This window comes from Cucumis sativus, chromosome 2, assembly GCF_000004075.3.
Source record: "Cucumis sativus cultivar 9930 chromosome 2, Cucumber_9930_V3, whole genome shotgun sequence".
NCBI lineage: Eukaryota > Viridiplantae > Streptophyta > Magnoliopsida > Cucurbitales > Cucurbitaceae > Cucumis > Cucumis sativus.
In genome coordinates, this window is record NC_026656.2 from 2844972 (window position 1) to 2872955 (window position 27984).

Consider the following 27984-nt stretch of genomic DNA (forward strand, 5'->3'; position numbering starts at 1 on the left):
TTTTTAATAAAATTTACACTATTATAACTTATAATTAATTTTTTTTACACATTAGATGAAGTGGTGTTCTACGTATACCTACATCAAAATAGTCAGCAAATATGTTGTTGACTTACCGAATGATATTTGATCGACTGATACACCCTTCGGTAGTAAAATATTTGAATGGAAACAACTCTGAAAAACTAATATCAACATCTAAATTGCACAAATCTTTAAGGTCCTTGGATTTGGATAACTCAAACTTTGAAAACTAATATTAGTATTTGAAAACTTGTTTTTACTTTTACAATTTAGCTAAAAATCCAATTTTTTACTCAAGAACAATGAAAGCTACCGTAAGAATTAGAGGGAATAAATTTGTTTTAGAAAACCTTACACTAACAAGCAAACGGTTATGAAAGGAAGTGTTGGTTTTTAAATTTCAGTTTTCTAAAGAAATAAAAACCATACACGTGAACCAAATATGAACTCTACAAACAGACTTCCCACCTTCTTGACTTTTATGCTCCCTTCAATTTAGTTACAATGTGGGAAAATGGGAGTGGTAGAGAAAAGTCTTTGGATGAAATTGGATAGGTTGTGTAGTACTGTATCAATCAAATTCAAAATACGATGCCCCACTTCTTCAATGCGTTTGATTTTCTCTCTTTATCTAATACATTGTTCTTCAATTTCTGCTCTGCATTATTCTTCATAAGTATTGCTATTGGTGTTTTCGATTTTTCTTTTCCTTATTCTGCGCGTTTCTTTCTGATGGATTCTTCCACTGTTGCAGCAGAATCATCTACTTTCAAATGGAGCTATGATGTGTGTTTGAGTTTCAGAGGAGAGGATACTCGAGACAATTTCACCAGTCATCTTGACATGGCCTTGCGTCAAAAGGGTGTCAACGTCTTCATTGACGACCAGCTCGAAAGGGGTGAGCAAATTTCTGAAACCCTTTTCAAATCTATACACAAAACTTCCATTTCTATTGTTATATTCTCTGAAAATTATGCATCTTCGACATGGTGTCTGGATGAATTGGTGGAAATAATTGAATGTAAGAAATCCAAGGGTCAGGAAGTTTTGCCGATTTTCTACAAGGTGGATCCTTCGGATGTACGAAAACAAACTGGTTGGTTTGGAGGAGCATTGGCCAAACATGAGGCTAATTTCATGGAGAAGATTCCAATATGGAGGGATGCTTTAACTACTGCTGCCAACTTAGCTGGTTGGGATCTCGGAACCATAAGGTACATGTTTTTTACTGTTATTAAATGATTTTTTTTAAAAAAAACAAAATAGTATTCTTTCAATAATTAATGACAAAAATAGTGTGGGAGCAAAAATATGAGAAAAATAGGTAGTGAAATAAATGGTAGATGTGGTTTACAACCTTATGAATGAAATCATCGTGAAAGGAACTTCACTCTTTTTGTTTCAACCTCTCAACTGCCCCAGGGTGCAGGAACTGGTTTTTGTATCTCTTTTTGCTTTGTCTTTTGGTTTTACTTTATACTTTTTGTATGCACTATTTGTGTTTATACTTTCCTTTGTATATATATGTGGAGGGGCGTTGGATTGGGGATTCTACTTTTTTTTCCATCATTTTCTACAAATGTAAACAAGTTGATTAAATATGTGGTCTATGCATTTCGAAGATTTAGTGATCATTTTTTTTAATAAGGGAATGGTGGGGATCGTGATATTGAGGTTTGCAAGACTTTTTTAGCTTTATTTTAAAAATATGTAGTTGATTAATAATTCTCTCTCTTTGTTGTACGTGTGTTCTTCTTAGTGTTTTATTAAATCTAAATAATTTTTTTAAAAGAGTGAGAACTCGTGCAAAGGTGTATGAGTTAGATAAAAGTCATGAATTAGGTCCATGAGTTGGGTTGTTTTTGGTGAAGATATCGATGTAGACATGAAAAAGAGATTTGAATTATTATTTGTTTTCTTATATTTTTATCATTTTTTTATATTTTCACTTTATTTAAGGACCCTATTGTTTGTCATTTATTTGGCCAAGTGCATTATTTAATTTGTGGAATTAACACTGTTTTTTCATATTCATTAGAAATTCTCACAATGTATAATTTAATCTCAGAAGATTTCTCTCATCATCTATTAATTTTGCAATGATTGTGTACTAATTAACAACAGAAAGGAGGCTGATCTTATTCAAGTTATTGTTGAACGAGTGTTGTCTATATTAAATCAAACCCACACGCCCTTAAAGGTAGCTGAGTATCCAGTTGGAATTGATTACAAAATAGAATCCCTTTACTGGACACAAGAAATGTACAAGTCTGAATGTGTTGACATGGTGGGGATATATGGCATTCGAGGCATTGGTAAAACAACTTTGGCTAAAGCTTTATACAACAAAATTGCTAGCCAATTTGAAGGCTGCTGCTTTCTATCAAATGTTAGGGAAGCTTCAAAGCAATTCAATGGCCTTGCTCAATTACAGAAAAAGCTCCTTTTTCAAATCTTAAAGTATGATTTGGAGGTTGTCGATCTTGACAGGGGACATAATATCAAGCAAGCAGGTTCATCTCTTACCAATTCATTTTTTTTTCATATCAAGTTCTTGTCTTTTATACTAACATTATTCCTTGCATAATAATTCTTATGCCATAGGACAATAATTCTAGTGCCTTTAGGGAGTTCGTTCTAATGAATAGTGGGATTCCAGAATGGTTGAGCTATCAGACTACATCAGATTCAATAAGGGTTAGTTTTCAACACAATCGCAATACAGAAAGAACTTTGGCTACATCTGTTACTTTTCGAGTGGATGGGGATTCATATCAAGGAATGGCCTTAGTTTCATGTAACATATTCATCGGCTGTAGACTCAAAAGTTGTTATATGAGAAAATTTCCAACATCAACATCAGAATATACATGGTTAGTAGAAACTTTTTCTGCAACATCTAGTAGCTCCTTGGAAATGAATGATTGGAATGATGTTGTAATCTGTTTTGAGGCTGTGAACTGTCCTGCGGTCGTAACAAGCCTTGATTAGTTGTCCTGTTCAAGAAAGTTTTGAAACACCATTATTTCGTCTATTTGAAGATATGATTCATCTAAGCATGCATGTTTATATCTAAAATCATTCTCAATACTACATCCATAACTGTTTCATTGAAAAATTTAAGGTTCTTATCTTACCCTTAAACCATTCAAATAGAGCATTTGTTCATTTTCAAATTTAATTCCTGTTATTTGATTTGGCTTTGTTGTTCTTATTTGTGTGTTAAGTTTTGTTGCCATTGTTTGTGATATGATGTCAATGAAGGTACAAGAATTTGGTCAAATCCTTTGCTCAAGAAGTCTCTGCCAAATCAGATTGCAAATATGGTCTGTTGCTTGTAGACAATTTTTTAATTGCGACTAATTCCAAAATGCAAGCATACGATCATGTACATGACGATATTCGTTTTACACCAAAACGTGGCATGGAAGGCCTGACAGAGATAACACTCTCCAAATCTATATGGGACAAATTTGTAAAAGATCATAATATTACCTCTGAAATACTAGCTTCAAATGATTCTAATGCATTGGTTCGTGGATACATAGATGGAGATAAACTCTATCTGGTCACACACGATAGACAACACTTCCAAGAATATTTGGGATAGGTGGGGAACCTTTTTAAGGGTGGATGATAAAAAAGAAAGAAGAAGATAGTAGAGAAGCTAAGAGGCTCAATGGAAGGACACCCAAATACGTCCAATATCATAGATCATGAATGAATTCATCTACCATGGATTGATTATTTTCACCTTTCAATTAGATATCCAGATTTATGAAAGAGCAATTGCTTTGTTAGTGTGTGATGTATGCTCACTTATTTTCTTCATATAATGTCATTGACATTCAAAGATAAATCTCATTTGAAGATGAAGCGTGACAGAATTTTATTCTTCTTGCCTATACCCATAGAACAATACATATTCATGATTTTTATATTTAAAATGGGATGTGGAATTCAAAAACGTTGATGATCCAATATTGCACTTATTTTTTTCATATAGAAGTCGTTCGAGTAGAATATGCAATGCAATATCAACACGGTTATAAATAATGCAAATTAACTTGCCAACCATAACAATGTTTTCAAAAAAACAAGCAAATTAAATTTTTATAAGGACTAGAACTTGAGTCAAACACTCTTTTGCTTCTACGAACCATACTTTCAATAACTCCATAAGAACGTGACTTTATCAGTAAAACATTAGTATAATTCCTGGAATGTTAATATTAAATTGCTTAACATAGATAAAACGAAATGTTGATTTAAATCATACTTGGAGTACATAATATACTCCATCTTTTTTAATATACTCTAACAATTTTACAGTTCTTACCTATACGATATTGCATAGCTGAAATATTAAATTTCTACTCCTTCGCTTTAGACGAAACTCTAATTTGTTCACAAACACACTACAGTCACTACACGAAATGAGAACAATTGTGACACCAGAAACAACTTTGGCAAAAGGTGTGTCGCCGTTGATCATCTTTCGCCGACTTACGTAATGTTATGTCACGGAAAGCCCATTTTCACGATGTACAGGAACAAGACATCACATAAAGTCTAAATTTAAATTTAATGCGTTCACTTTCCACGACGTGCACCCTACCGCACACCGACGTGTGTACTACATACGGAAGTGAACCCCGACGTGTGGTAGAGTGCACGTCGCAGAAAGTGAACGCATTTAATTTAATTTTAGACTTTTTCCGACATTGAGTGGAGTAACGTTGCGGAAAGTTTAATAATAATTATTGTTTAAACTTTTTCCGACGTGCAACCTGCCACACGTAGCGGAAAGTGTCCGTATTGAAGTGACCATGGTCACCTTTCCCCAACGTGTGGCAGAAGGCACGTCGGGGAAAGTTTAAATAATGAATTTATTATTTAAAACTTTTCAGACGTGTGTACTACATACGTTGGCGAAAGGTACCTTTCGAGACGTTGGAAAAAGTCCACACTATTTATTCTCCCATCAACACAGAACAAAATGCAAAACGAAAATAAACCCAAAATCAGTCGAGGGAGAGGAGGAGAGTTGTGTTGCTGTCGCCATCCGTCTTTGTCGCCACCACCGCCGGAAGTGTCCTCTTTTCTTCTCTTTTTGGTTTTCCATTTCAACTTTTTCGCTTCAATGTACCCTTTCAAATTCTAGTAGAGCCAGAATCCAGAGCACCGTAAAATGTGTTAATGAATCCACACTGAAACACAAAGTTAAAAAAGAAACTCACGAAAAAACTACAAGAATAATAGAAGTATACAATTGAAACAGAACATTACAAGCTAGAAGAAGAAGAGCGACGTCACGTCGCGAAAACCCTTCCCCGACGCGCTGACACTATGCGTCGGTGAACGTTTCCCCTTCGTCGACGCAATCTGCGTCGGGGATAGAAAGTATCCCCGACGTTCATGTCGACGTCGGGGTAACCTTCCCCGACGTTCATGTCGACGTCGACTGAGACGTCGGGGTAACCTTCCCTGACATGTTTTGGGGTTTTTGCCGACATGGGGCTACGTTAGGAACGGCCCTTTTGGGGTTTTTGCCGACGTGGTGCTACGTTAGGAACGGCCCTTTTGGGGTTTTTGCCGACGTGGTGCTACGTTAGGAACGACCCTACTTGTTGTCGTGAGTTATGACAAAACTGCCACCAAACCAATCATAGTTGGTTTAGTAAATGTTCAAATCAACCTTGACATCAATGAATTTTTGCGAGTCAAGTAGGTTTAACACTTAGAAATATTTTTTAAAAATTCTTGATTTAAAACTTTTCGAAAACTGACCCTAACCGACCTCTCTTGTTTTTCGAGGCTTGGTTTTTCAGTTTATCATGCTCACCCCTATCAAATATTCATTCCATGGTTTCTAAAATTTGATAAATTATACTAAAAACAACTCATAAAAGTTCTATTGAATTGTAGAAAGTACTCATTCAACCCTAAAATTAAGAGATTAAATTTTTAGGTTTTTTTAGTTGAATATAGGTCGGAAGCGGTTAAAAAAAATTTAAAATAAAAAAGTAAAAGTTTGAAGAATCCATCTAACAATCATGATTGAATTATAAAAAATTTCCAATGCATTGGAAACATTTTTCATTGAATCTCTACAATCCCATCCTCTTCCTGCTACAATCTTTTTACTTTCTGGATTTAGTCTAAGAATTGAAGCTTTATAATATATAATATTCCATACAACTCCAGATTTTGAAACACTAAACTAACCATGAAATTCAAGAAAGGGAGATTTCCTTGGGAGTGTTTAAATGGCACTGCAAGTATAGCCTGTAATTTGAGGCAAACATTTAGTTCGAGCTTTGTTACCGGGTCGACGTTCGACTTGATTCTCTGCCCCAAGAACTTCCTTTTGAAGCTGCAAACAATGAGTACTGAAAACGTCAGCAGTGACATGAAGTCTGAAGTCCAAATTGAACAGAAATTCTATCTCCAAGCTGTTCATTTCTTTTGTACTCACTCCTCCTACTTTGGCATAAAAAGTATTGTTATAGCACCTGCATAGAATCATAACACATTAAGTTGTGTAATTGTATACATAAAAAGTATTGTTATAACATCCAAGAAATTGGAAGGAAGTTTTCAGAGATCTCAGAATATGACTGATGAGATGCACAGTATCTGTATAGCAGCATCGAACAAACAACTCACTAGCTATTGATATCTTTCAAACCAGTGTTTGAATCACTATTACATTTTGTATAAAAATCGTTTAAAATTTTCATTTCTATCTTTCATATCTTGACTATAATTAAGTCCTTAGCATCATTGAACTTCAATAGAAGAATAATGTATATGTGTGTGATGTGGGTGGGCGTCTTTCTCTAATATACATATGTAGGGTGGGGGATCCAACGCGAGTACAATAAAATATTTTCATCAATAAATTTTAACATTTTTGTGACAATAAAGGCTTGGTAATAAAGTAGATAACCATAAACCTTTAAATGATTGTGGACAAATTTTGAAAAATGAAGCAAACACGAGGGACTGAATCATATATTCATCTTTCTTCACTAAAAAAAGGTCATCTATAAAAACTTGAACTTAAGGATTCCTCCTCCCATGATCTCAGTTCAACGAATGAAGGGGAAGCCAACTGAAGTAAAGTGAGTGTGATGTGAACTATAAAGAAACTAAACTGCAGAATATTAACCAAGCTCAAAATCTTTTCATCTTACATGAATTACAACTAACTAAACAACAGTAGAACTTACCCGGCATCGATAAACTTTGCTGCAACCATGATGCTGGTGATCAGAAGGCGGTGGACATTCAAAGAAGTTAGGTAAACATCCGTTTTTTGAAGATACCTTTCAATGTATATGTAGGCAACAACTAAGCAAGCAGTTCCACAACACGTGTACTTCAAGATGCGATCGATATATTGTCCAATGCCCATGGTAGGAGCTCGGGAACTGTGGAAAATTGTAACACTGTCTTTCTTTTTGAGTCTTTTCAATAGCTTTTCATTTTTCTGAATCAACTTCTCGAAAACAGAGGAAAGAATTGACAAAACTTGTGGAGAACTCGAAATAAGTTTTCCAGATTCACTCAGTCCAAGAAGTGAATCTGTTTCTACTTGAAAATCCATACCATTATTTGCCATTTCTCTCATGTTTATCTAGACCTGCACATACACAAATCTTATTTACTTTAATAGCTTAATTCATACATAATCCATAGTGAATGGTAAAGAAGCAATCTAATAATACCAGTGGGTCCCTTCTTAATCTGATACTAGAACCAACATTATTGCAAGGTATAAAGACTATTCCCCCAACAGATTCAAAAGCCAACTTCTAAAGCTGCATATATTCCTTAAAACTTATTCAGAAATTTGAATCATAGAGATAAGAAAACATGGTTCTTTAGATGTTTTGCAGCTAAACAAATGAGATGCTTTGGTGCCACCAATTGATTCTCATCGTCAATAACTTGAAAGGGAAGAAAAGGGGAAAGGTCTCTTAGAAAATAGAAGGGTAAAAGGTTTAATTAGATTTCTGAATCCGGTACGTGCAGCAGACCCCACAGATCAGTTAATGTCACTAGAAATTTAAATGACTCTAACAATATCTGATGAGAAATCTCATCTTTTTAGGTCGTTGAACTCTAAAGTTTAAGTAATAGCTTACAAGAGAACGATTCATTCCATCAGAAATTACCTCAAACTTAAATGGAAAAAATAAGCTAAATCTTACCTATAATTATTTGAACGATGTCAAATTCCGGAGGCAACTGGTCATGTGCTTCAAAGAACAAAGAGGGGGTGATCTTAACGAAAATCAGACAATAACGGTATACGAAAGTGGCTCACAGACCATGAGGCAGGCAATTTTGGGGAAATATAGGAAGAAAAGAAGACATAAAATGCCTGAAATGCACCAGTAAAAAGGGCTTACAGTTTAGAGCTTCTTCAATAACCTTCTCAATCTTTATTGCTTGAGCATACTTGACTTGTCAGGCAGAAAAGCTAGGTAGTTCTTAATAAGAAGAGAAAGAGAAAGTTGGTTTGAAAACAAGCTTATTCATAACTCTGGCCTGTAGACAGCAATTTCTCACGATTCTGGTTCGGTTCATTTCTTGGGAATATTAGAGAGGAATATGAATAAAGTAGCTTTAATCTATATTTATTCTTTCCTTTCATGTATAGTCACCAAGGACAAATATTTAATGTCATTTGGGTCCATTTGGGCACAATTATTCAAGCTTTCAAATCACAATGGAAAAGTATTAGCATTTGGAGCATTCATCTAAGAAACCTTATAGGGGAAAAAAGTATCGAATACTCACTGAGGTATATCCAGCACAGAGAGAGAAAGAAACAGAACATAGAGATTCCATTCTACCAGAATACTAAAGTGAAAAGCACAGATCAATCAATGGAAATTTTAAGCTATGAGCAGAGGCTGAACAAACAACAACAATAATGACTTGTTGGCAGGCCAAAAATTCCAAGAAAATCACATAAAGCTATAAAGTTTCCTTTTCGTTGGTATTAATTTGCAGGATTATCATCATCTCTTACCTTTTGGGGACCCCAAATTCGAAATCAAAATGTGGGGAAAATCATTATACAACCGAAAGTGCGGTTCAAAGTTCAAATCCAGAAGACAGAAAAACAGCAACAAGAATCATCATCACATTGCTTCATTTTTTTTTCCCTCCCTCTTCACATATTAATTATCACAATCAGAAAAGACCCATCTGGATTCTGAAGTTGGGTAAGAAAAACTTGCTTACAGATTGATGGATTCTGAGCTATCTGATCAAATCTTGACAAGGGGTTTGCACAAAAGGATAGAGAATCCTGTTTTCAGATCAAACGGAAATGGAAAGAAAGGATTTAAAGGTGGTTCCATGGAAACGGGTGAGTGAGGTTGATTGTAGAAGTGGTGTTGGACAGATGAATTTTGTCTGTTTGCCCAGGAAAATGGGGGGAAACTTTGAGATGAAAATGAATTGGGTGGAATGGGAAAATTTTGGGGTTTGATGGGTTTCATTGGAATTTGGAGTGTAGCACAAGAAATGGGGTTTGAGAAAAAAAGCAACACACGTTCGTAAGAAATCAGATATGGGTCGGACTCTTTTGGTGTTTGTGGGATTTGTCGGATTTGATTGATTTCATACAAACTGGATTTGTATGAAAGTAAAGATGAAGTCTTTCTCTTTCCATCATCCATTTTTAATTAGAAAAATGGTAGACATTATTTTGATTAGAAAAAGGAAACAAATGGAAGAAGAGAAAAAGTAAAAGAAAATTTGAGAAACAAAACCGATAATAATATTAACCAATCTATTAATTGGTTCCAAAATCCATACACTAAATTAGACAGACGAATCATTTTTAGAAAAAATAATTTATTAAAAAAAAACTCAATTCAATCCAAACATGCCCTAATGAACCTCTTAATCAAAAAGTGAAGTGTAAGACACAAATTCTGAAGCACGTGTGAACCAAAAGAATTATTAATAAATAAACGTGTGATAAAAATCAGACTAATCCAAAAGCTTTTTTTGAAAAAGAATAATTTAAAAGATAGATTGTTGAAACTTACTTTAAAAGGGGGTTTGTTTAGTTAGAATTCAACTATGATTGCTATGGAATCATAATATGAATTACGTTATTGTTTTGTTTACCATATGATATATATTCTAACATTATCAAATGTCCGAGCATCTTAAGATGACCATATATACAAGGGGCATCTCAAAAGCTTTGGATGCATTTAGCTTTTCTTTTACGTATTAGCTCATCATTCATCATTTTTTCTTCTTTTATTTATCGGTAATATAAGATATGAAAAGTACTATGTTACTTTTTATAGTTTAAACGTTATTTAATCTTAGTTGTTATACTTTTAAATATTTAATTTTAGTTCTTGTATTTTTAATAAATTTTAATTTATATATTATCGTTGATTTTATTTAAAAAATTATTATCTAACTTTTAGTTACTATAAATTTTATAACATATTTACCATATATTTTCTAACTTAAAAGTTGTTATTATTACTTAATCGTAAATTTGATTTTTAAAAAATTAATTTTGAGAAACTAACTAAAATGGAATGTTAAAAATAAAGGTTAGGGACTAAATTCATATCAAAACAGTTTTCTTGAAGTTCTATTTAACTAAATATATTTATACAAACTATTTAAATTATTAATTTAATAATTTCCTATAGATTATTTTATTCTATAAAAAAATTCACAAATAGCATGCTATCTCAATTTTATTTTTATAATAATACATATTATTGAAAATATAAATCAACTAAAAAAATATCAACAAATATAGTAAAATTTATAACTTGTCAATAATAAATACGAATAAACTTATGCATCTATCAATATCGTCGACAGAAGTTTATGAATGTTATCGATAGAAGTCTATCAATGTCTAATATTGATAGATTTTAAAATTTGCTATGTTTTGTAACTATTTTGATATATTTGAAAATAATACTAAATTAATATACCGAAATAAACGTTATTAACCATATAAATTTTCTTATTTATAAAGTAAATTGACATAATTCGAACATAGATTTAAAAGATTTAAATATCACATATATTTTTTTTTATAAAAGTGAATTTAGCTTAATTACTCCTATCATGGCAATTGTGCAGTACTAAAGAAAAACTACAATTTTTGTAGAAAATGGTCAAAAATAGAAAAAATAGAAAAGGTTAAGTGTAATAAATTTTGTAATTCTCTTGGAGTATGGATGGTTTTGTTTTTTGTTTTTTTGTTTTCTATTTAAAGGAAAAAAAAAACCTTCTTTTTACAAACATTTCAAAACAATAATAAAATTAACTTATATTGCACAACAAAATAACAAAAAAAATAGTATTAAATTATTAAAAGAGAACAAATAGTATATAAGTTTAAATTATTAATTAATATATAAAAAATTGTAGAAGATATAGTTGCTATGGTGTTTGTGGGTTAGGTTGCAGGACATTTTAGACTTCATAGGATAGATTGTAAGACATTTTAGACTCAACCCAATTATTTGAATTACCATAAGCTTATTCCACTAAAATAATTCTTACAGAAAAAATTAACTCAACCATAAAATATTTGAATTGAGTTAGTTCAAGTTATTTATTTAAAATTATGTTCTAAAATTAACAATATGAAAGCAGTTCTATGTCTTTTTAAATGATTTATATTATTGGTTTGGGATAATCTTCTTGAATAATGATTGTGATGATGATGCAAAACTTTAACTAAAAAATATATAGCACAAGAGACAAAGATAATGGTTTATATTTCTGTCAAATAAATTATAGAAAAAAATTTAAACTATTTACAAATTTTAAAAAATAAATTTAAATGAACTATAAAAAAATTTAATTACCATAATTTATAAATAGTTTCAATTTCTTTTTTATATACTTGAAAATTTTCAAACATCCTATTTTTAACATTTTAGAAAAATAAATACACAATTTTTTCTTAATATTTTAGTTTTCAATTTTTCTTGGTTAATTTGTGGATAATTTTACAATAATTTTTAAAGTTTTATAATTAAATATTAAAACTAGATTCATTATTTATATTGATGTTACAATTCAATTTGAATCTATGGATATCAAATTAATATCTAATAGGTTCTGTTAGACTCTCAATTTTGTGCCTAATTATTTATTTAATATTAATTAATTGTGTAATTATAGAAACTATTAGTTCAATTATATATTAGCGAACCATACAGTTAGAATCACGTACTAAATTATACATATTCATTGCATTTAATTAGGTAATGTGTTTTGTTCTAACATACTATAATAACAAATTTAAGTAACCGAATTTGATCATTTTAACTGTCCCCTAAAGTTTTGATAATAGTGTTTTACTTGAATTAACAATTGGTTGGTATTCTTTCTACGAGTTGATATGCAATAAAAGATGTGATATATGATCTATCCGTTAAATATAATATGATCATCAAAGACACATTCAAACTATATACTATCTAGATTCGTATCCTATATTCAACTATATACTTAAAATAAGATCGATAATATATAGTGTGAAGGTCGAAGGTTTTGATCATTTTCATTTTTTAGGAAGAGATCGTGATCCTCTAGCTTGACTTGTTGTTGCTAGTTTACTATATCAAACTTGTTGTTTAATACTTGTCCATCTAGCTAGTTGTGTGGTTAGTAGTTGCGAGTTGAGTTTGTGTAGTGTAAATATATCTATCTGCAGGTGAAAATATTGAACATGCATGCCTTATCAGCAACATACTCGTCAAGTTACTTTTGTTTTTGGATTTCATAGAGTTAGTTTGTAATGTTTCAATAATGTTTGTCTTAGCATCAAATCATAGACTTATATTAATGACTTAGTGAATATATATAAAGTATTTGTTGTGGGTAGTATTGACCCACTTATAATTAGATTCTAGAGATTTGTAAAGTTACGTACAAAACTTAGTTGGCTTCACCCAATCGACATATGTCGTTAAGTAGCTAGAGACGAGATTTGTTGGCTTCACATTGCCTTCCTAGATCGAGAGTAGTTAATCCAGGAGAGGGTGTGACACACATCGTTTTCAACTCCCAACCTCTTTTCTATCATTTTCATGCGCTCATTTTACTAGTCCATCCTCAATTCTTTATGCATTTCAACACTCTTTAGATTTCCAAATGATCCTGCAGATATTCTAATTCTCCAATGCAGATATTCTAATTCTCCAAAACTACCCCTTAAAGTTCATCAGTACCTAATATAATGTTAATTAAGAGAGAAGAGAATTAATAAGTCAACCAACATCATCAATACAAACCAATTACAAGTATCATCCATACAAAATCTATTGTATGGTAAGTTAATTATTAACAAAGATAAAAATCTATCACTAATAAAATGACATGCATAAATATGATAAAAGAATTATCATATATCTAAGATATTTATATCACATCAATATCTAAAGAAAAATTAAAAAGAATTTATCACGTGACAAATTATGATCGAACAATTTAAGAAGATATACAGAAAAAACAAAAATATTTAAAATATTTAAAAGAAGATAAAAAAATTTATCACGTGACAAATTATAATTGAACAATTTAAGAAGATATAAAAAAATACGTGAATAAAAATATTAAAAATATCTTAAAAAAGATAAAAAAAAATTATACAATGATTAAACAATTTAAGAAGATATACAAAAATAAGTGTAAGTGGAAAGTACGAAACAATATTTAAATATATTTAAGTGAAAACAAACATTTCAAAATATATCTCTATCTTTATACATCTAAAATATATATATATATATATATATAAATAAAATAAAATAAATAAAAAATAAGTAAAATGAAATAAAGAACGCAAATTCTCTTAAAACTAAATAACAACTTCAACGGCCCCTCCCGCCATGCAAAATCCCTAACGCTCATTCTCTCTCTAAAACCCACCTTCCTTTCCCTCTCCTCTCTCTAATTCCTCACCATTTTCCATGGCCTTCTTCACTAAAAAGCAACCCCTTCTCAATTTCCTTTCTCAATCTCATTCTCCATCATCATCGTCCTCCTCCTCATCGCAATATCTCTTCAAATCCTCCAATTTCATCAACAACAAACGATCAAAATCCTCCTCCATAATTCTCATCTTCCTCTCCCTCTTCTTTATCCTCCTCTGTTTTTTATTCCTCATCTCCTTCACTCTCTTCTCCTCCAACTCCAACTCCACCACCACCAACAACCTACTCGGAATCCCCACCATCATCGACAACGAATTTCAAGAAACCATCAAAATCGGTTTAATCAACATAAGAACCGACGACAAAGACGAAATTCACGATACATTACATCTCCTCGGCTTAATCGAAAGCCGAAGAACGAGAATTGAGACGGTAACAATAGATTTTGATAGAATCGAAAAGGAATTCGAATGGGAGAGATTGTTTCCGGAGTGGATCGATGAAGATGAGAAATACAGATCATCACCGAAATGTCCAAACATTCCGATGCCAAAAACAGAAGATTACTCTGATTTAAACGTTGTCGTTTTGAGAATACCGTGTAAGAGAGGGATTTTGATGAGTAGAGATGTATTTCGGCTTCAGGCGAATCTTGCGGCGGCGAGAGTGGCGGTGGCGAGTGGGTGGGTGGAGGAGGATATATATCGGACGGTGTACGTTGTGTTTTTGGGAGAATGTGGAGCGATGAGAGAGATTTTTAGGTGTGATGATCTTGTGATTAAGGATGATCGGACGGTGGAGAATGTTTGGGTTTATAAACCGGAGATTAAGAGATTGAAACAAAAAATTTTGTTGCCTTTTGGATCATGCCAGCTTGCTCCTGTTTATGCTCGGACAGGTTCGTTTTTTCTCTTCTCCATTTTCCATAAAAATACACTTTCTTTCTTTTTTTATTTTATTTACCATTTTCCTTAAATTGTTATTTTTTCCCTAATTCTTCTTGTTTTTGAATTCAATTCACTGCCATTTATATGCTTACATTATTTAGAAATTAAAAGAATAATGAACCAATTTTTTAAATTTTTTTAATGGATAATGAACAATTAATTTCATAATTAACTATACCCTATCTAGTTTCTATACATTTTAATTTTAATTTTTTGAATCTCAAATGATGTGAATTCTTCTTTATAAATACTAATGTTTGCCTATGATTTAAAGTTATTTTTAATTTTTAGGTTCAATTCATATGGGAGTATTATTTGGCTCATAAATTGTTTAATTTAGTATGTTACGTTTGATTTGTTGTAGACAGAAACGTTTTTCTAAAAATCTGGAGATTTTGGGAAGTCAATTATTGCTTTATTGTTTTTTGTCTTTTGCTAAGTTTGGTTAGTTATTAATTGTTAATGGGAGCCACACATATATTTTTGCACACAAAATTACTTTCTGTTTTAACCATTTTTTCATTTCTATTGCTCTATCTGTTTCTTATTATATTAAATCAAAATATGAATCTGCTTCTTCTAAAGTTATATATATAATTTGGTTCTTTGAAATTTAATATCCTATGTTTAGTATATATAATAACTAGAGAGAGTATATACACGCATTTGAATCTCCAATCTCAACTTAAAGAAAAATATGTTAATTGTTTGTAAGGGTTTAATTTTTAAAGCTAAATCTATTTTGAAGAAATTAATATTTTAAAAAGTTTTTATCGTCATTGATGATAAGAGAAGGATAGACGTCATTATTGGGAGTAAACCCTAATGAATCAACAACACTCGATTTTGTTTAGATTATATAATATACCTACATGAAAACATTATAACTTTCTCTAATCTCCGAAATATTTGAAAATTTTGTATTCCATGCATTTTTATTTATAGAGGTTGGAGATTCAAATTTCTTATCTTCTAATCTTTATTTTATTTTTTATATTTGTAATTTTGACAAATTTTTATTTAAATTAAAAGACGTAGAAAAAATTAGGTAAGAAAATTTTAAATTTAGTTATATATTTATTGCCGGGAGAAGTTTTTATTTAAATTTAAGTGTTGTATGTTTATCCTTCATGGGTAAGGCTATATGGTGTAGCTCATTTGACTAATATTCAAACATTCTGAAATATTATATTAGTAGCATTAAGAATAGTGTCACACTAATGAAACTGTAGCAGATTCTAAAGGGAATTTCAACGTATTGTTTTCCATAGTTAAAATATCTCTGACTTTTCGATTCGAATCGAATCGAATCATAATAATATATAATATAGACTGTTTTTATTTTTCCAGGGAGAGAAGTATGGAGGCACTTCATGTTACGAAAACCACCAAAAACCAACTCGACAACAACCCATTACCACAGACCAAAACAAGCCTATGTGACAATCCTCCACTCCTCAGAGGCATATGTTTGTGGAGCCATCGCTTTAGCTCAAAGCCTTCTCCAAACCAACACATCCAAAGACCTCCTCCTCTTAGCCGACAACTCCATTTCCCCCAACTCTATTCAAGCACTTAAAGACGCTGGTTGGGATGCCATGAGAATTGATCGCATTCGCAGCCCGTTTTCCGAGAAAGGCTCATACAACGAATGGAACTACAGCAAGCTACGAATATGGCAGTTGACGATGTACGAAAAAATCGTGTTCATTGATGCTGATCTATTGGTTCTTAAAAACATTGATCAGTTCTTTGCTCTGCCTCAGCTCTCTGCTGCTGCTAATAATAAAATGAGGTTCAATTCAGGGGTTATGATTGTTGAGCCGTCTGCTTGTTTGTTTGAGGAATTGATGGAGAAAAGCTTTGAATTGAAGTCTTATAATGGTGGAGATCAAGGGTTTTTGAATGAAATTTTTACTTGGTGGCATAGACTTCCTTCTAGAGTCAACTATCTCAAGATCTTTCTGAAGGAAAACAGTGAAAATGATTCAGGTACGTACATTTATTAATCTTGACTTTGTGGGTTTATATAGTCTTAGATTTGGTCATAACTTTTAAGTTTTAGGTTTTAGAATCAGTTTCGGTGGCTATTTGGTTTTAGGGTTAAAGGTTAATTGAGCTTAGTCTTTGTTTAATTAGTTTCTAATTATTAAGATTGGATGATGAGAGATTTTAAAAGTTAAGAGATTGAGTTGAAATCACGATAATCACTCTACTATATAATTACAATAGTCACTCTAATATACAATCTTGTATGTCAAGTTGAACTAAGTTTATTTTGACATTTTGACATTTATGTATAGGTTAAAAACTAAAAAAATCCTATTTTCTTTCCATTTTCTTGCACCTGTTTTTAAAAAATATTTTTAATCGGATAAGAATTACATTTATGCACAGTTTAGAAGTCAATAGATATTGTGATAAAATTTTGACATTTGACATTAATTTTGCTTTTAATTTTCTGTTTTTTTTCTAAATTAGGATTGATACGACAAACATATATATTTTGATTTTTTTTTTCACTTTACTTAATAAAGACATTTCATCAATATAAATTTTATTATTAAAAAAATCTAAAATTTTGTTACAATTTATAAATATTTAATTTATTTTACTCCATTCAAAAATATCCACTAATTTAAATAAGATTTAAAGAACAAAAACAAAATCAAGTTTCTAAATTCTTTTCTCCTTATTTATTTATTTGTTCAAAAATAATTAAAAGTAGATATTATAAGTTAAGAAAACTAAGCTTACTTTATACAAAAAAAAAAAAAGAAGTTATATTTATGATAGTCACTTGACTCTATTCACCTATTTTTTATTTTTATTTTTATTTACTTTATTATCTATTTTTTTAATCCACTTTAAAAGTTCTAAAAAGATTTAGAAAGTTTCTAATTTTTTTTAATCTTTTGAATTTAGCTAAGTATTGAATTAATATATTAGTAAAAATAATGAAAGAGGCTTGAATTCTATATAAAAAAAAGTAAAAACAAACCAATAATTTTCAAAAAACCATAATCAAAACCTAAAATGACGGGAAACACATGATCATACAGAAAAATCTAATCATTATCTGAAAATCGAATAAGTTATCAAGGACGAGGCAAAGTTTAAAACACTACACAAAAGGTTTGAATTGGATTTATTCGTGATAGGCTTTGAATAATTAATCATACTGTTTGGTATAAATATATATGTTTATTTATTTTTGTGTAAGGTACAGATCCATATGCAATACATTATCTGGGGTTAAAGCCATGGATGTGTTACAAAGATTATGATTGCAACTGGGACATGGAAGATCACCAAATATTTGCAAGTGATTCAGCTCATGCAAAATGGTGGCAAGTTTATGAATCCATGCCCACTGAATTACAACATTTTTGTGGTCTCACAAAGAAGATGGATTCAAGAATAAGAAAATGGAGAAGTATTGCAAGAAATAACTCCACTTTTACCGATGCTCATTGGAAGATCAATATCACTGACCCTAGACGACTCCGTTTTATGGATGATCAGGCTCCTCTTCATCAATAAAATTTTGCCTTCTTCTTCTTCTTCTTCTAGTAATAATTCTCTCTCTCTTTGTTTCTTTTCTTACACATATAAAAAACATACACACAGGGTTTGAACTTTAGATGATAAAAAAATAACTTGTTGATGAAATGAGAATAGTGTACAGTGGTATGGAGAAAATTTGGGAACTGATGTAATTGTAGACTTAACTAACCTTTTTCTTTTCTATTTTATTTTCATGGAAATTATGTTTTCTAACCATTTTCGAATACGCATGGAATATGACAGTCTACAAAATATAATAAAATTCGCCTAAAATATTAGTAAATATTGATGTAAAAGTTACATTATAGATATAAGAGTTTCCATATTCAAAAGTTTAGGTCAATTAATGATGAAGTGATATCAAAAAATTATAAACACTATATATCAATTACAATAACTTAACTCCCCCACTCATCCGGAGGGTGCTTAGAGCAGAAACTTCACTGTTATAATTATATATTATTATATTTTGGTTAAGTTATATATAATAATTTATATTTAAAATATAATAATTTGTATTTGAATATAGTAAAATAGAATATGTTTAAGTATAAACTATTTTAATTGTTGAAGAAAAATAATAAACATGGAAGCAAATAAGAATTTTGAAATCGTGTTAGATTATTATTATATAGTTTATAGAACCATTACTTCAAACATGCTGGAAGAGTAAGGAACTCGATGTTATAATAACAAACTCAACACACCAACATTAAATAGTAAAAGTCAATTATTATGATCGTCCTAGTTTGACCTATTTATTAGACCATAAAATCTGGAGAAAATGAATAATAATAATTATCATTTCATCAGTTCTCCCCCCACCCCACCAGAGAGTGATTCCTTCAAAATTAAAAAAAAAAAGGCACTGTCGGCTTCTTTCTCTATTTCTTATTTTCATATATATTCTTTTTAAATAATTAATTTTCTTTTCTTTATTTTTGAATATTACTCTCCACTTTCTTTTCCCTCCTCTCTCTCTCTCTCTCTCTCCCCCTTTCGATTCTAATTTTTTCTTGCCGACCGCCATTAAATCAAAACTCTCCATTTCCTCTTACAATTCACTCTTCTTCTTCTTCTTCTTCTTCACTGATTCCTCAAATGCAAGATATCTTCGCTTCTGTTCGCCGATCATTGGTCTTTCGTCCTCCTCTCGACAACGATGATTCCCATTCCCCTGCAATTGGTGTTGGAGCCCTAGTTGATAAGATCAACTCCAGCATCCGCAAATCCAGAGTCTTCTCTAGACACTCCCCTTCCTCTTCCTCTCTCCCTCCCATTCCTAAAGACACCGACCCTCCCATTCGATGGCGCAAAGGCGAATTGATTGGCTGTGGCGCTTTTGGTCGCGTTTATATGGGCATGAATCTTGGCTCTGGAGAGCTTCTTGCTGTCAAACAGGTTTTCCAATTTGGAGTTCCCTCTGCTGTTTTGTTGGATCTTCTTTTCATCGCCTTTTGTGTTCTTCTCTTTCAGGTTTTGATTGCTGCAAATGGTGCTTCGAAGGAGAAAGCGCAGGTTTGGATTTTTGTTTCCGCTTCTGGACCTGATTCTAATTATATGACCCTTTTTCTTTGTTTTAGAATATTGATTCTCGTATTTGAAGCTATTTAATTTCATTTTTCTAATTGGTTAAATTGATTAATTGTTCTCTATAAATAGATTGTGTTTACTTAATTAATACTCCTGGATCATAGATGGCTGATTGTAGTCTATAGGTTCCATTTGCCACCAACCACATTTCTGTTGTATTCGCCACCAAAATTTTCTGGACATATTTCTCTTAGTTAATTCGAGTTTTTATTAATTTTGTATTTTAATTGATTTCACTTAGATACTTGATGAAGGCTATAATCTTCAATTTTTTTGTTTAATATTTAAAGCAAATGCTAGAAATGGTTTCTTAGTCAAGGCTTCATTGTTTTTTGTTTTCTCATCTCGTGCATCATAATTTTTTTTTAATTGGTTTTTGTTTTCCTTCGTTACAATAAGAAGTTTTGAACAAATTGGTGTATATTTCATATATAAATATATAATATAACCTTTATCGTCAAATTTGAGTATTCTTTTGTTGTTGCAACCAGGCTCATGTTCAGGAGCTTGAGGAAGAAGTGAAACTTCTGAAGGATCTTTCTCATCCAAATATTGTTGTGAGTATGGCCTTCTGCTTCCCATTCACATAAAGAAGCCCATTAGTTTTCCCACTGAATACATTGCGTTGTTTGTTAGAGATACTTGGGCACAGTCAGAGAGGATGACTCTTTAAATATATTATTGGAATTTGTCCCTGGTGGATCGATAGCATCACTTCTGGGGAAATTTGGAGCCTTCCCTGAAGCAGTAAGTTATTTTATTTACAACTTTCAACATGTTAATGTCATATCCAGTGAGTGTATAATCCTTAACACCAACTTTATGTAGGTTTTAAGAACATATACAAAACAGTTATTATTGGGATTGGAGTATTTACACAAGAACGGTATCATGCACAGGGACATTAAGGTCGGTTTTTATGATCCTTGTAATCTGCAGATGTTTTTCTTATTCCCCTGTCTTAGTTATAAATAGGTCAAGTTTCTTGTATTCTATTGCAGGGGGCAAATATCCTTGTAGATAACAAGGGATGCATTAAGCTTGCTGATTTTGGGGCTTCGAAACAGGTTGTCGAGCTGGTAAAGTTGATGATCCCTCACTTTCATATAGTTTGACTGATGTCTTCCTTCTGAGCAAAATCTCTTTGTTGTAGGCTACAATTTCAGGAGCAAAGTCTATGAAGGGTACTCCATATTGGATGGCTCCTGAAGTAATTCTGCAGACTGGTCATAGTTTGTAAGAACTGACTAATTTCAATTTCTACTAGAATGTACTATCTTTTTCTGAATATTTGGGTACCATTCCAATTATCAACTGTAAAATGTTGATTTCAAATCCTGTCGACAAACTTAAATTTGAATAAAATATATATTTAGTTGATAAACCAGGTTGAGCTCAATTAGGGCGGAATTTTGTATAAGTGGTGGTGCTTTGATCACAGAGGATTTTGATTAAGATGCACATGTCAAATTTTGCTTTTGATAGGTTAATCTTCTTTCAGAAAACCCAATAATTAATAAACAAATAAATGATCTTATGTAGCTTTGCCTTTGTCAAAATATTAAGTTGGTGAGATGGATGATCATAAGTGTGTGATAATCATTTTTAGCTCTGCTGACATATGGAGTGTTGGATGCACCTTTATTGAGATGGCTACAGGAAAGCCTCCTTGGAGCCAACAGTATCAAGAGGTATCTTATGACTTGAAATTGCTTTAGTGCTTGGTGTATTAAATTATTTTTTTAGAGTGAACTAACAATTCATTTCTTTTAGGTTGCTGCTCTTTTTCATATAGGGACGACAAAGTCTCATCCACCAATCCCTGAGCAGCTTTCGGTTGAAGCTAAAGATTTTCTGTTGAAATGTTTGCAGAAGTATGTTTCATTTCTTTGCATTTCTAACCCCGATGTTCAGGATTCAGGAAGCTAATCATAACTCTACAATGTTTGAACTTCGAGATTCATTTGAAATGTTCTTCTTTTGCTTCTCTTTGCCACTATTTCTCATGGAAAGTCAAATCAATGTTGGTCAAATTGCAGGGAACCAAACTTAAGACCAACTGCCTCTGAACTCTTGAAGGTAATTCTTAACTTAATTGATTTTTTTTCTTTACATAATGAAAACAAATAGGGAGATGCGGAGGCTCTAATAGTGCCTTTCCTCTTTTATTTTAGCAATGACGTGTTATACACTGACAGAAATAGTGCCAAAGGAGTGAATGTTTTAATTATCATTTAACCTTTCTATTTTGTTGCATGCAGCATCCTTTTGTTATAGGGGAGGAGACACAATCTCAACTTATGTCACGTGATGCATGCACGGTTGAAACATCTTTCTTATAGTATTTAATAGACTTTATAATCCTGAGACAATAACCAGAATAATTATTCATGATTATTTATTTTCATGTTTATAACGGTAGATTTTCCATCATCAGGAGCCCCTGGAAACCCATTCACCACAATGTACTTCAGAACTTGAAATGAGGTGAATCCACAAAATCAGTGACTAGAATTTGCATTTACCTGCTTATAATTAATTAAGGTTTTTGACTTTTCCTTCCTTTTGACAGTAAAACTCCTACACATCCTGGATCAAGCGATATTTGTAATTTGGATAGTTTGAGATGCTCAAAGGTATACTCTACAAACAAACTAGAAAGTGATATGTGGGGAAGAAACAGTGATGATGAAATGTGTCAGATTGATGACAAGGATGATTTTATGTTAGATGAAGTAAAAATTGGCTCTTCTATTATACATGAGAATATGAAGGTGAGAAAAACAGTTTGTTTATTGTTCTACTCCTTTTTATTTATTTATTTTTCCCAACGTCTGTATACCACTTTAGTTCGTTCACAAAGTTCTGGAAGTTAACTCTCTTTATTTTATTTTAGTTATTTATTCTTTTTTCGTATTCTTTTGGCTGTAGAGTTATAATCCAATTTGTGAGCCCTCTGATGATGAGGATTGCAAATTTGATAGAAGTCCAGTAGTAGACCGAGGAAGCAGTTTACATGAAGAAGCTCTTGCACCTGGAAGCTGTTCTGGAGCTTTTGACGAAGAACAAAACTTCTCATTTCCTAGTGGGCGATCACTTTCTGAAGATGAGGATGAGCTTACTGAATCAAAAATTAAAGCTTTCTTGGATGAAAAGGTTTGGTATTTCAGTTAGTGTTTAGCCATTACTTTTTCTTTCTAGTTCTCCCTTACTCTTTGCATTTTATTAAAGTAACTTGTTTGCTCAAAATTGTTATGTTTGATTTCAATGGCTTAGGCTCTTGAATTGAAGAAACTGCAGTCACCGCTTTATGAGGAGTTCTACAATAGTTTGAATGCATCCTGCTCTCCAGTTTTTATGGAGAGCAAACAAGATGAAAGCACTCCTAAATACTTGAAATTGCCCCCAAAAAGCCGGTCACCAAGTCGAAGTCCTGGTAACCCATCCCCAGCGCTTGATGCTTTTGGCACTGGTAGCCCAGGGAGCGGTAGCAGGGGTAATGCAAATGATCAAAGGTCACAACTCAACGATTGGAAAGGACTTCATGGTCAGTCAGAAGCTGGTAGCCCAAGGTTTGACTTTTGGATGTCTTTTAGCTGTCATGTCGTTTACATCTGTTGTATTCTTGATGTTTGGGTTATTGACGTTGTGTTTTATCATCTAGCAGTAAGAATTATTCTGAAATACAGAGGAAGTGGAAAGAAGAGCTTGATCAAGAGCTCGAGAGAAAACGAGGTAGATGATATTATTATTTAATGCCTCTTTAATACAAATATTACTATTGAATGAATGATCCAATGCGTTTCCAGAAGTTCGATGTCAGACACACACCATAGTGACTATTCTATTTTGCATTTTTCTTAATTGTTCACAGAGATGATGCGTCAAGCTGGCGTGGGAGCCAAAACTTCATCTCCAAAGGATAAAGCCATGGGCAGGCCAAGAGAGCGAACACGGTTTGCATCTCCATTCCGGTAGATGTCTGAAATTCTTTTTACCTTTAAACAGCAAGTATAAACTCTATTATGGCAATCTCCATGATTGTGAAGAACTGTTGACAGTGATGATGTGTCGGGTGCTGGGAGGGACAACAGGGAAAACTTCATCTCCTGAGGCAGTTATGAAAGATTAGCATCTTCAACGACTCCAGCTGAGTTTATCTTCTCATTTGTCATTTCCCCTCTGCTGTCCTTGTGGAGAGGACTGTCCATGAAGTGAAGAGGTCCCTTGATGACTTACATGATCGATTCTCAACTGGGGGGAAAGAGAGGAGACATTGACGATATATGCTAATCTATTTTTGTTCCTTTTTTCTTATTGATTTTGTTGGGATGGGGAGGTTTTTAAAGGATGCATGTTTTTCAAATTTGTATCCAGTGGTGAATAGAAAGTGTATTATTAGTGTACAATATTCTATATTCTGGGTTTGATGATATAAAAATGGCACAGGTTTTCTCTTTCCAAGTCTGTTTCATTTGTAATTCATCAAACAACACATAGTTGTTGTTTGATTTGCACATTTTGTAAGTGGGGTCAGCCGTTTTTAATTGACCAAACACTTTCCGTTCATCAATCAAAGAGAATAATAAATACATTGAAAACAATATCAAAACTTTACTTTTACTACATATAATCAGAGTCTCATCTGTTAGAAGTGAAACCAAAGCTTCCTTTTATTGACAAACTGATGCACAATGTGATGAAACCAATCACATACACACAAGAATAAACCAGCTATGGACATTGAGAAGATATCAAACAAAGAATAATTGTTCATTGAGAAACTGTTCCCCCCCCCCCCCCCTCGCTTTCAAATTCTCATCTGTATGTTGTTGATTGGTCTCTGTTTCAATCCACTCAGATTAATGTTCCCATCATACTTTTGTACACTTTTTCTGCTTTTCAGGGGAGACACCAACCTAGCAGCCAATCTTGAAGGTGAGAATGATTGTCTCAACTTGGAAGCTGTAAGTTTTGCAGGTGAAAATGGTTGTCTCAGCTTGGAAGCTACCAGCCTTGACGGTGAAAACGACCGACGCAGCTTGGAAACAACAGTGGATCTCTTTGGAGACAGCTTACTTGAGCTTATCTGTCTCGTTGGTGATCTTGTGATCATTACCGGTCTCGTAGGTGATCTCGTGATCACTACCGGTCTCCTAGGCGATCTTGTGATCACTACCGGTCTTGTAGGTGATCGTTTGATCACTACTGGTGGGCTAATCTTCACCTGAAACTTTGAAGCTGACACTGGAGACTTAATCAAGAACTTATGTGGAGTTTGTTGTCTTGTTTTTGCGATCACTGGAGACTTTGTTCTACAAAACTTTGGCTGTTGTGAGGGGTTATCTGATGATAGGAATAAAGGGTTTGGAAAAAGTATGGTCTTCTTCGTCCACGGTCTGTTCCTAGGTGACACTCGGTTCGCCAGATACCGTGCATTCTCTTTATCAACAACATCTCTTTTTGTTGGAGGTGAAACAACCTTGAAGTTGATCCGGGACCGAACTCGTTGAAGTGATGGAGAATGCGATGATTCAATTCGTTTTGATTGGAATTTTTCTTGCTTCTCTCTTTTCCTTCTTGCTCTTAATTCTGAATCTTCTAGGTTTGGTTTGCGGTTTCTTTGTCGTGTCAATGGAGTTTTCGGGTCGTCCATGGATGTATTTTTGTTGGTGCTATTATTGGTAACTGCTTCAACCATCTCTCTTGCAAACTTACTTGCAGTTAGTATTTCCCCAATGGTTTCACCTACAAGCATTGCTGGTAAAGACATCCTCTTCCACTCCCCTGTACAATGCGAGGGCAGAAAAGAAAACTCATCACTATTTTCTCAACTCATTTTCATTTGTTCACTTTTTAATACAAGTTTTTCTGTTTCTTCTTAAGAGTGTAAAACAAGTCATTTCCATTTAAATTTTTTAAAAATTTCTTTTCATGTTTTCTCACAATTAACATTCCCACGTAAAAGAATGACATAGTTTATGATAGCACTTTAGTATTGCTCTAAAAAAAATATATAACCTTTACTCGCTAAGCTTTTAGAATACTTCATCATTATGTCCTAAAAAAACTTCATCATTAACTTTTTTTTCTAATTGAAAATAGAATTGTTATTCAGATCAATGAAGGACTTAAAGATCTTTTTAGGTGATATTAAAAAAGTGTATTCTTTATTAATTGTGACATGCAACTTTATTCAAAAAGAAAAATAAAAAAATTGAAACATGCAACTGACCCAAAAAATAAAAGGTAAGAACTTTAAGAAGTAAAGAAAGAGACCTCCTACTGCATTTGATGGAAACTTCCCCACTGGAGATTTCTTGCCTCCATTTTTAATCCTTCAAAGTTGAAAACAGAGAACAACCCATTTCAGTTTATAAAAAAAACAAAAGAAAAAATCTCAACTTTAGACAAAACGAACAAAAATTAATACAAAAAAAGGTTTTTTTTTTTTTTTTTTTATACCTTAAAGATTCTTGTTTACATCTAAGGCTTGTCTTAAGATATGCTCTTGTACTACGTGGGCTAAGGCTCACTCCAGAAATTACTTTGTTTCCTCCTGTTACTGTGAATTGAAGTTCTTGCAGCCTATTCATGCACATTTCCACCTTCAAACACATTGAAAACAAGGCAAATTAGTCCAAAAATGTAAGAACAAGAAGAAGCTGAAGTGTTTGCTCAATCTTGATTTTTTAATAGGAGTTGAGTTTCTCCATCCATTTATGGCTACATAGAAAGAAAACATATATTGTTCTTGCTGAAGTCATTGGGGACTGTTTGTTTTCTGAGAAAATGAATAAGAATGATTTTTTATGTTTGTTTGTTTGCATATGGCTTCTATTAGAAACAGAGAGAGAGAGAGCTAAAAGTTTGTTCAAATATCATGTGTTAATTGAATTGAGTTGAGTTTTAAATCTCAAATTTTGGATTCTTCAAATATTGAAGATGAACATTGAGCTGGGGAAACCAAAGATCAGAGCGTTCATTTCCATAGAAAGTGAAGCAGAATTTAAAATTTTCAACCTTTGAGCTGAGAATTTGTACTGAAAATGAAGAACTCAGATTAGAGAAATGAAACATAAAATGAAATGAAAGATAGAAACATTGCTGTCATCATGCCTTTCAAAAGAAAAAAAAATAAAATTAAGAGACCTACCAAAGTTAAATTTTCAATAAACTGAAAGTGAAGAAAGATCTTCAATTTTCCTCCAAAAACTTAAATCACAACAAAAAGATCTCATATGCAAATCACACTCAGAACAGAAGAACTAAATGTAATTCTTTTACAAAAAATTCCCCAAATGGGAAACCAAACCATCAACTTTCCATTACCTTCTTTAGTGTTTCTCTCACTTGAACTGGATTGAGAGTGGCTGCTGCTGCTGCTGCTGATGCTACCATTTTCTTTTGTTTTGGTGGGGTTTTAGCAACCATTTTGATTGAATTGAAGAATCTCCGAAGTGGGTCTCCAAGAAAAAAAAAAAAAAACCTCTCTCTCTCTCTCTGTATTTCTCTCTCTAAATACCCATGAAAATTGAGGGGTCAAGGATGATTTGAGGGTACAAATTTTTCTCTCTCTAAAAAAAACTGAGAGAGTTATTTGAAATTCCCTTTTTGTCTCTCAAGTGGAGAAGTCAAAGGCGAAGGCTTTTTAGATAATTGGTAACGTATCTTTGTTGTTCCAACGGTCGATTTCTATTCAATATGAAAGCCGAAGGGCCAACGGCTACTTTTTATTTATTTACTTTTTAAAATAATATTTGATGGGCCTTCCATGCATTCCAAATTCGGCCCACTACGCTACGTTTTGGAATTTGGTTCTTAGTTCTCTATGTGGGTCTCTTCTCCATCATCATTGAAGTAAAAAGAAACAAAAGCTAGAAATGACAAAA

The 27984-nt window shown here is 32.5% G+C and overlaps 5 protein-coding genes across 15 annotated transcripts; 3 read left to right on the forward strand and 2 right to left on the reverse strand.

Moving 5' to 3' along the window:
* The first annotated feature begins 473 nt into the window (after positions 1-473).
* LOC101210095 (TMV resistance protein N) lies at positions 474-3935 on the forward strand. 2 transcript variants are annotated; one of them, XR_004214345.1, is made up of 4 exons: positions 474-1238; positions 2149-2537; positions 2629-2897; positions 3289-3935. XR_004214345.1 is itself a non-coding variant. In XM_011650508.2 (3 exons), the coding sequence occupies exons 1-3, from the start codon at positions 616-618 to the stop codon at positions 2634-2636; spliced, it is 1020 nt and encodes a 339-aa protein (XP_011648810.2). In that variant the 5' UTR covers positions 474-615; the 3' UTR covers positions 2637-3142. The 2 variants fall into 2 exon arrangements, 1 of the variants encoding a protein (XP_011648810.2); XM_011650508.2 differs by lacking the exon at positions 3289-3935 and having other exon boundaries at positions 2629-3142.
* A 2122-nt stretch (positions 3936-6057) lies between these two features.
* LOC101209851 (cyclin-P3-1) lies at positions 6058-9681 on the reverse strand. Of its 7 annotated transcripts, none has more exons than XM_031881419.1 (4): positions 8244-9656; positions 7260-7672; positions 6503-6539; positions 6058-6400 (listed from the first exon to the last, which is right to left on the reverse strand). In XM_031881419.1, exons 2-4 carry the CDS (start codon positions 7658-7660, stop codon positions 6290-6292), a joined length of 549 nt encoding a protein of 182 aa, XP_031737279.1. In that variant the 5' UTR covers positions 7661-7672; positions 8244-9656; the 3' UTR covers positions 6058-6289. The 7 variants fall into 7 exon arrangements, with proteins under 7 accessions (XP_031737279.1, XP_031737277.1, XP_011648813.1 ...); XM_031881417.1 differs by having other exon boundaries at positions 6058-6539; positions 8244-8280; positions 8445-9631; XM_011650511.2 differs by having other exon boundaries at positions 6058-6539; positions 8244-8291; positions 8445-9631.
* A 4181-nt stretch (positions 9682-13862) lies between these two features.
* On the forward strand, positions 13863-18725 carry LOC101212783 (putative UDP-glucuronate:xylan alpha-glucuronosyltransferase 4). The gene is made up of 3 exons (XM_031881130.1): positions 13863-14883; positions 16283-16924; positions 18162-18725. Exons 1-3 carry the CDS (start codon positions 14022-14024, stop codon positions 18473-18475), a joined length of 1818 nt encoding a protein of 605 aa, XP_031736990.1. The 5' UTR covers positions 13863-14021; the 3' UTR covers positions 18476-18725.
* Positions 18726-19453: 728 nt separating this feature from the next.
* LOC101209358 (mitogen-activated protein kinase kinase kinase NPK1) lies at positions 19454-24556 on the forward strand. Of its 4 annotated transcripts, none has more exons than XM_011650517.2 (18): positions 19454-19900; positions 19976-20017; positions 20584-20649; positions 20729-20839; positions 20921-21001; positions 21094-21171; positions 21246-21328; positions 21702-21783; positions 21866-21966; positions 22132-22171; positions 22354-22413; positions 22515-22579; positions 22665-22866; positions 23024-23248; positions 23369-23664; positions 23757-23827; positions 23967-24066; positions 24154-24556. In XM_011650517.2, the coding sequence occupies exons 1-18, from the start codon at positions 19601-19603 to the stop codon at positions 24203-24205; spliced, it is 2055 nt and encodes a 684-aa protein (XP_011648819.1). In that variant the 5' UTR covers positions 19454-19600; the 3' UTR covers positions 24206-24556. The 4 variants fall into 4 exon arrangements, with proteins under 4 accessions (XP_011648819.1, XP_031736988.1, XP_031736987.1 ...); XM_031881128.1 differs by having other exon boundaries at positions 21094-21159; XM_031881127.1 differs by having other exon boundaries at positions 19455-19900; positions 23760-23827.
* A 182-nt stretch (positions 24557-24738) lies between these two features.
* On the reverse strand, positions 24739-27751 carry LOC101209605 (microtubule-binding protein TANGLED). Its single transcript, XM_011650519.2, has 4 exons — positions 27425-27751; positions 26558-26700; positions 26372-26430; positions 24739-25879 (listed from the first exon to the last, which is right to left on the reverse strand). The coding sequence occupies exons 1-4, from the start codon at positions 27524-27526 to the stop codon at positions 24903-24905; spliced, it is 1281 nt and encodes a 426-aa protein (XP_011648821.1). The 5' UTR covers positions 27527-27751; the 3' UTR covers positions 24739-24902.
* Positions 27752-27984: the final 233 nt, after the last annotated feature.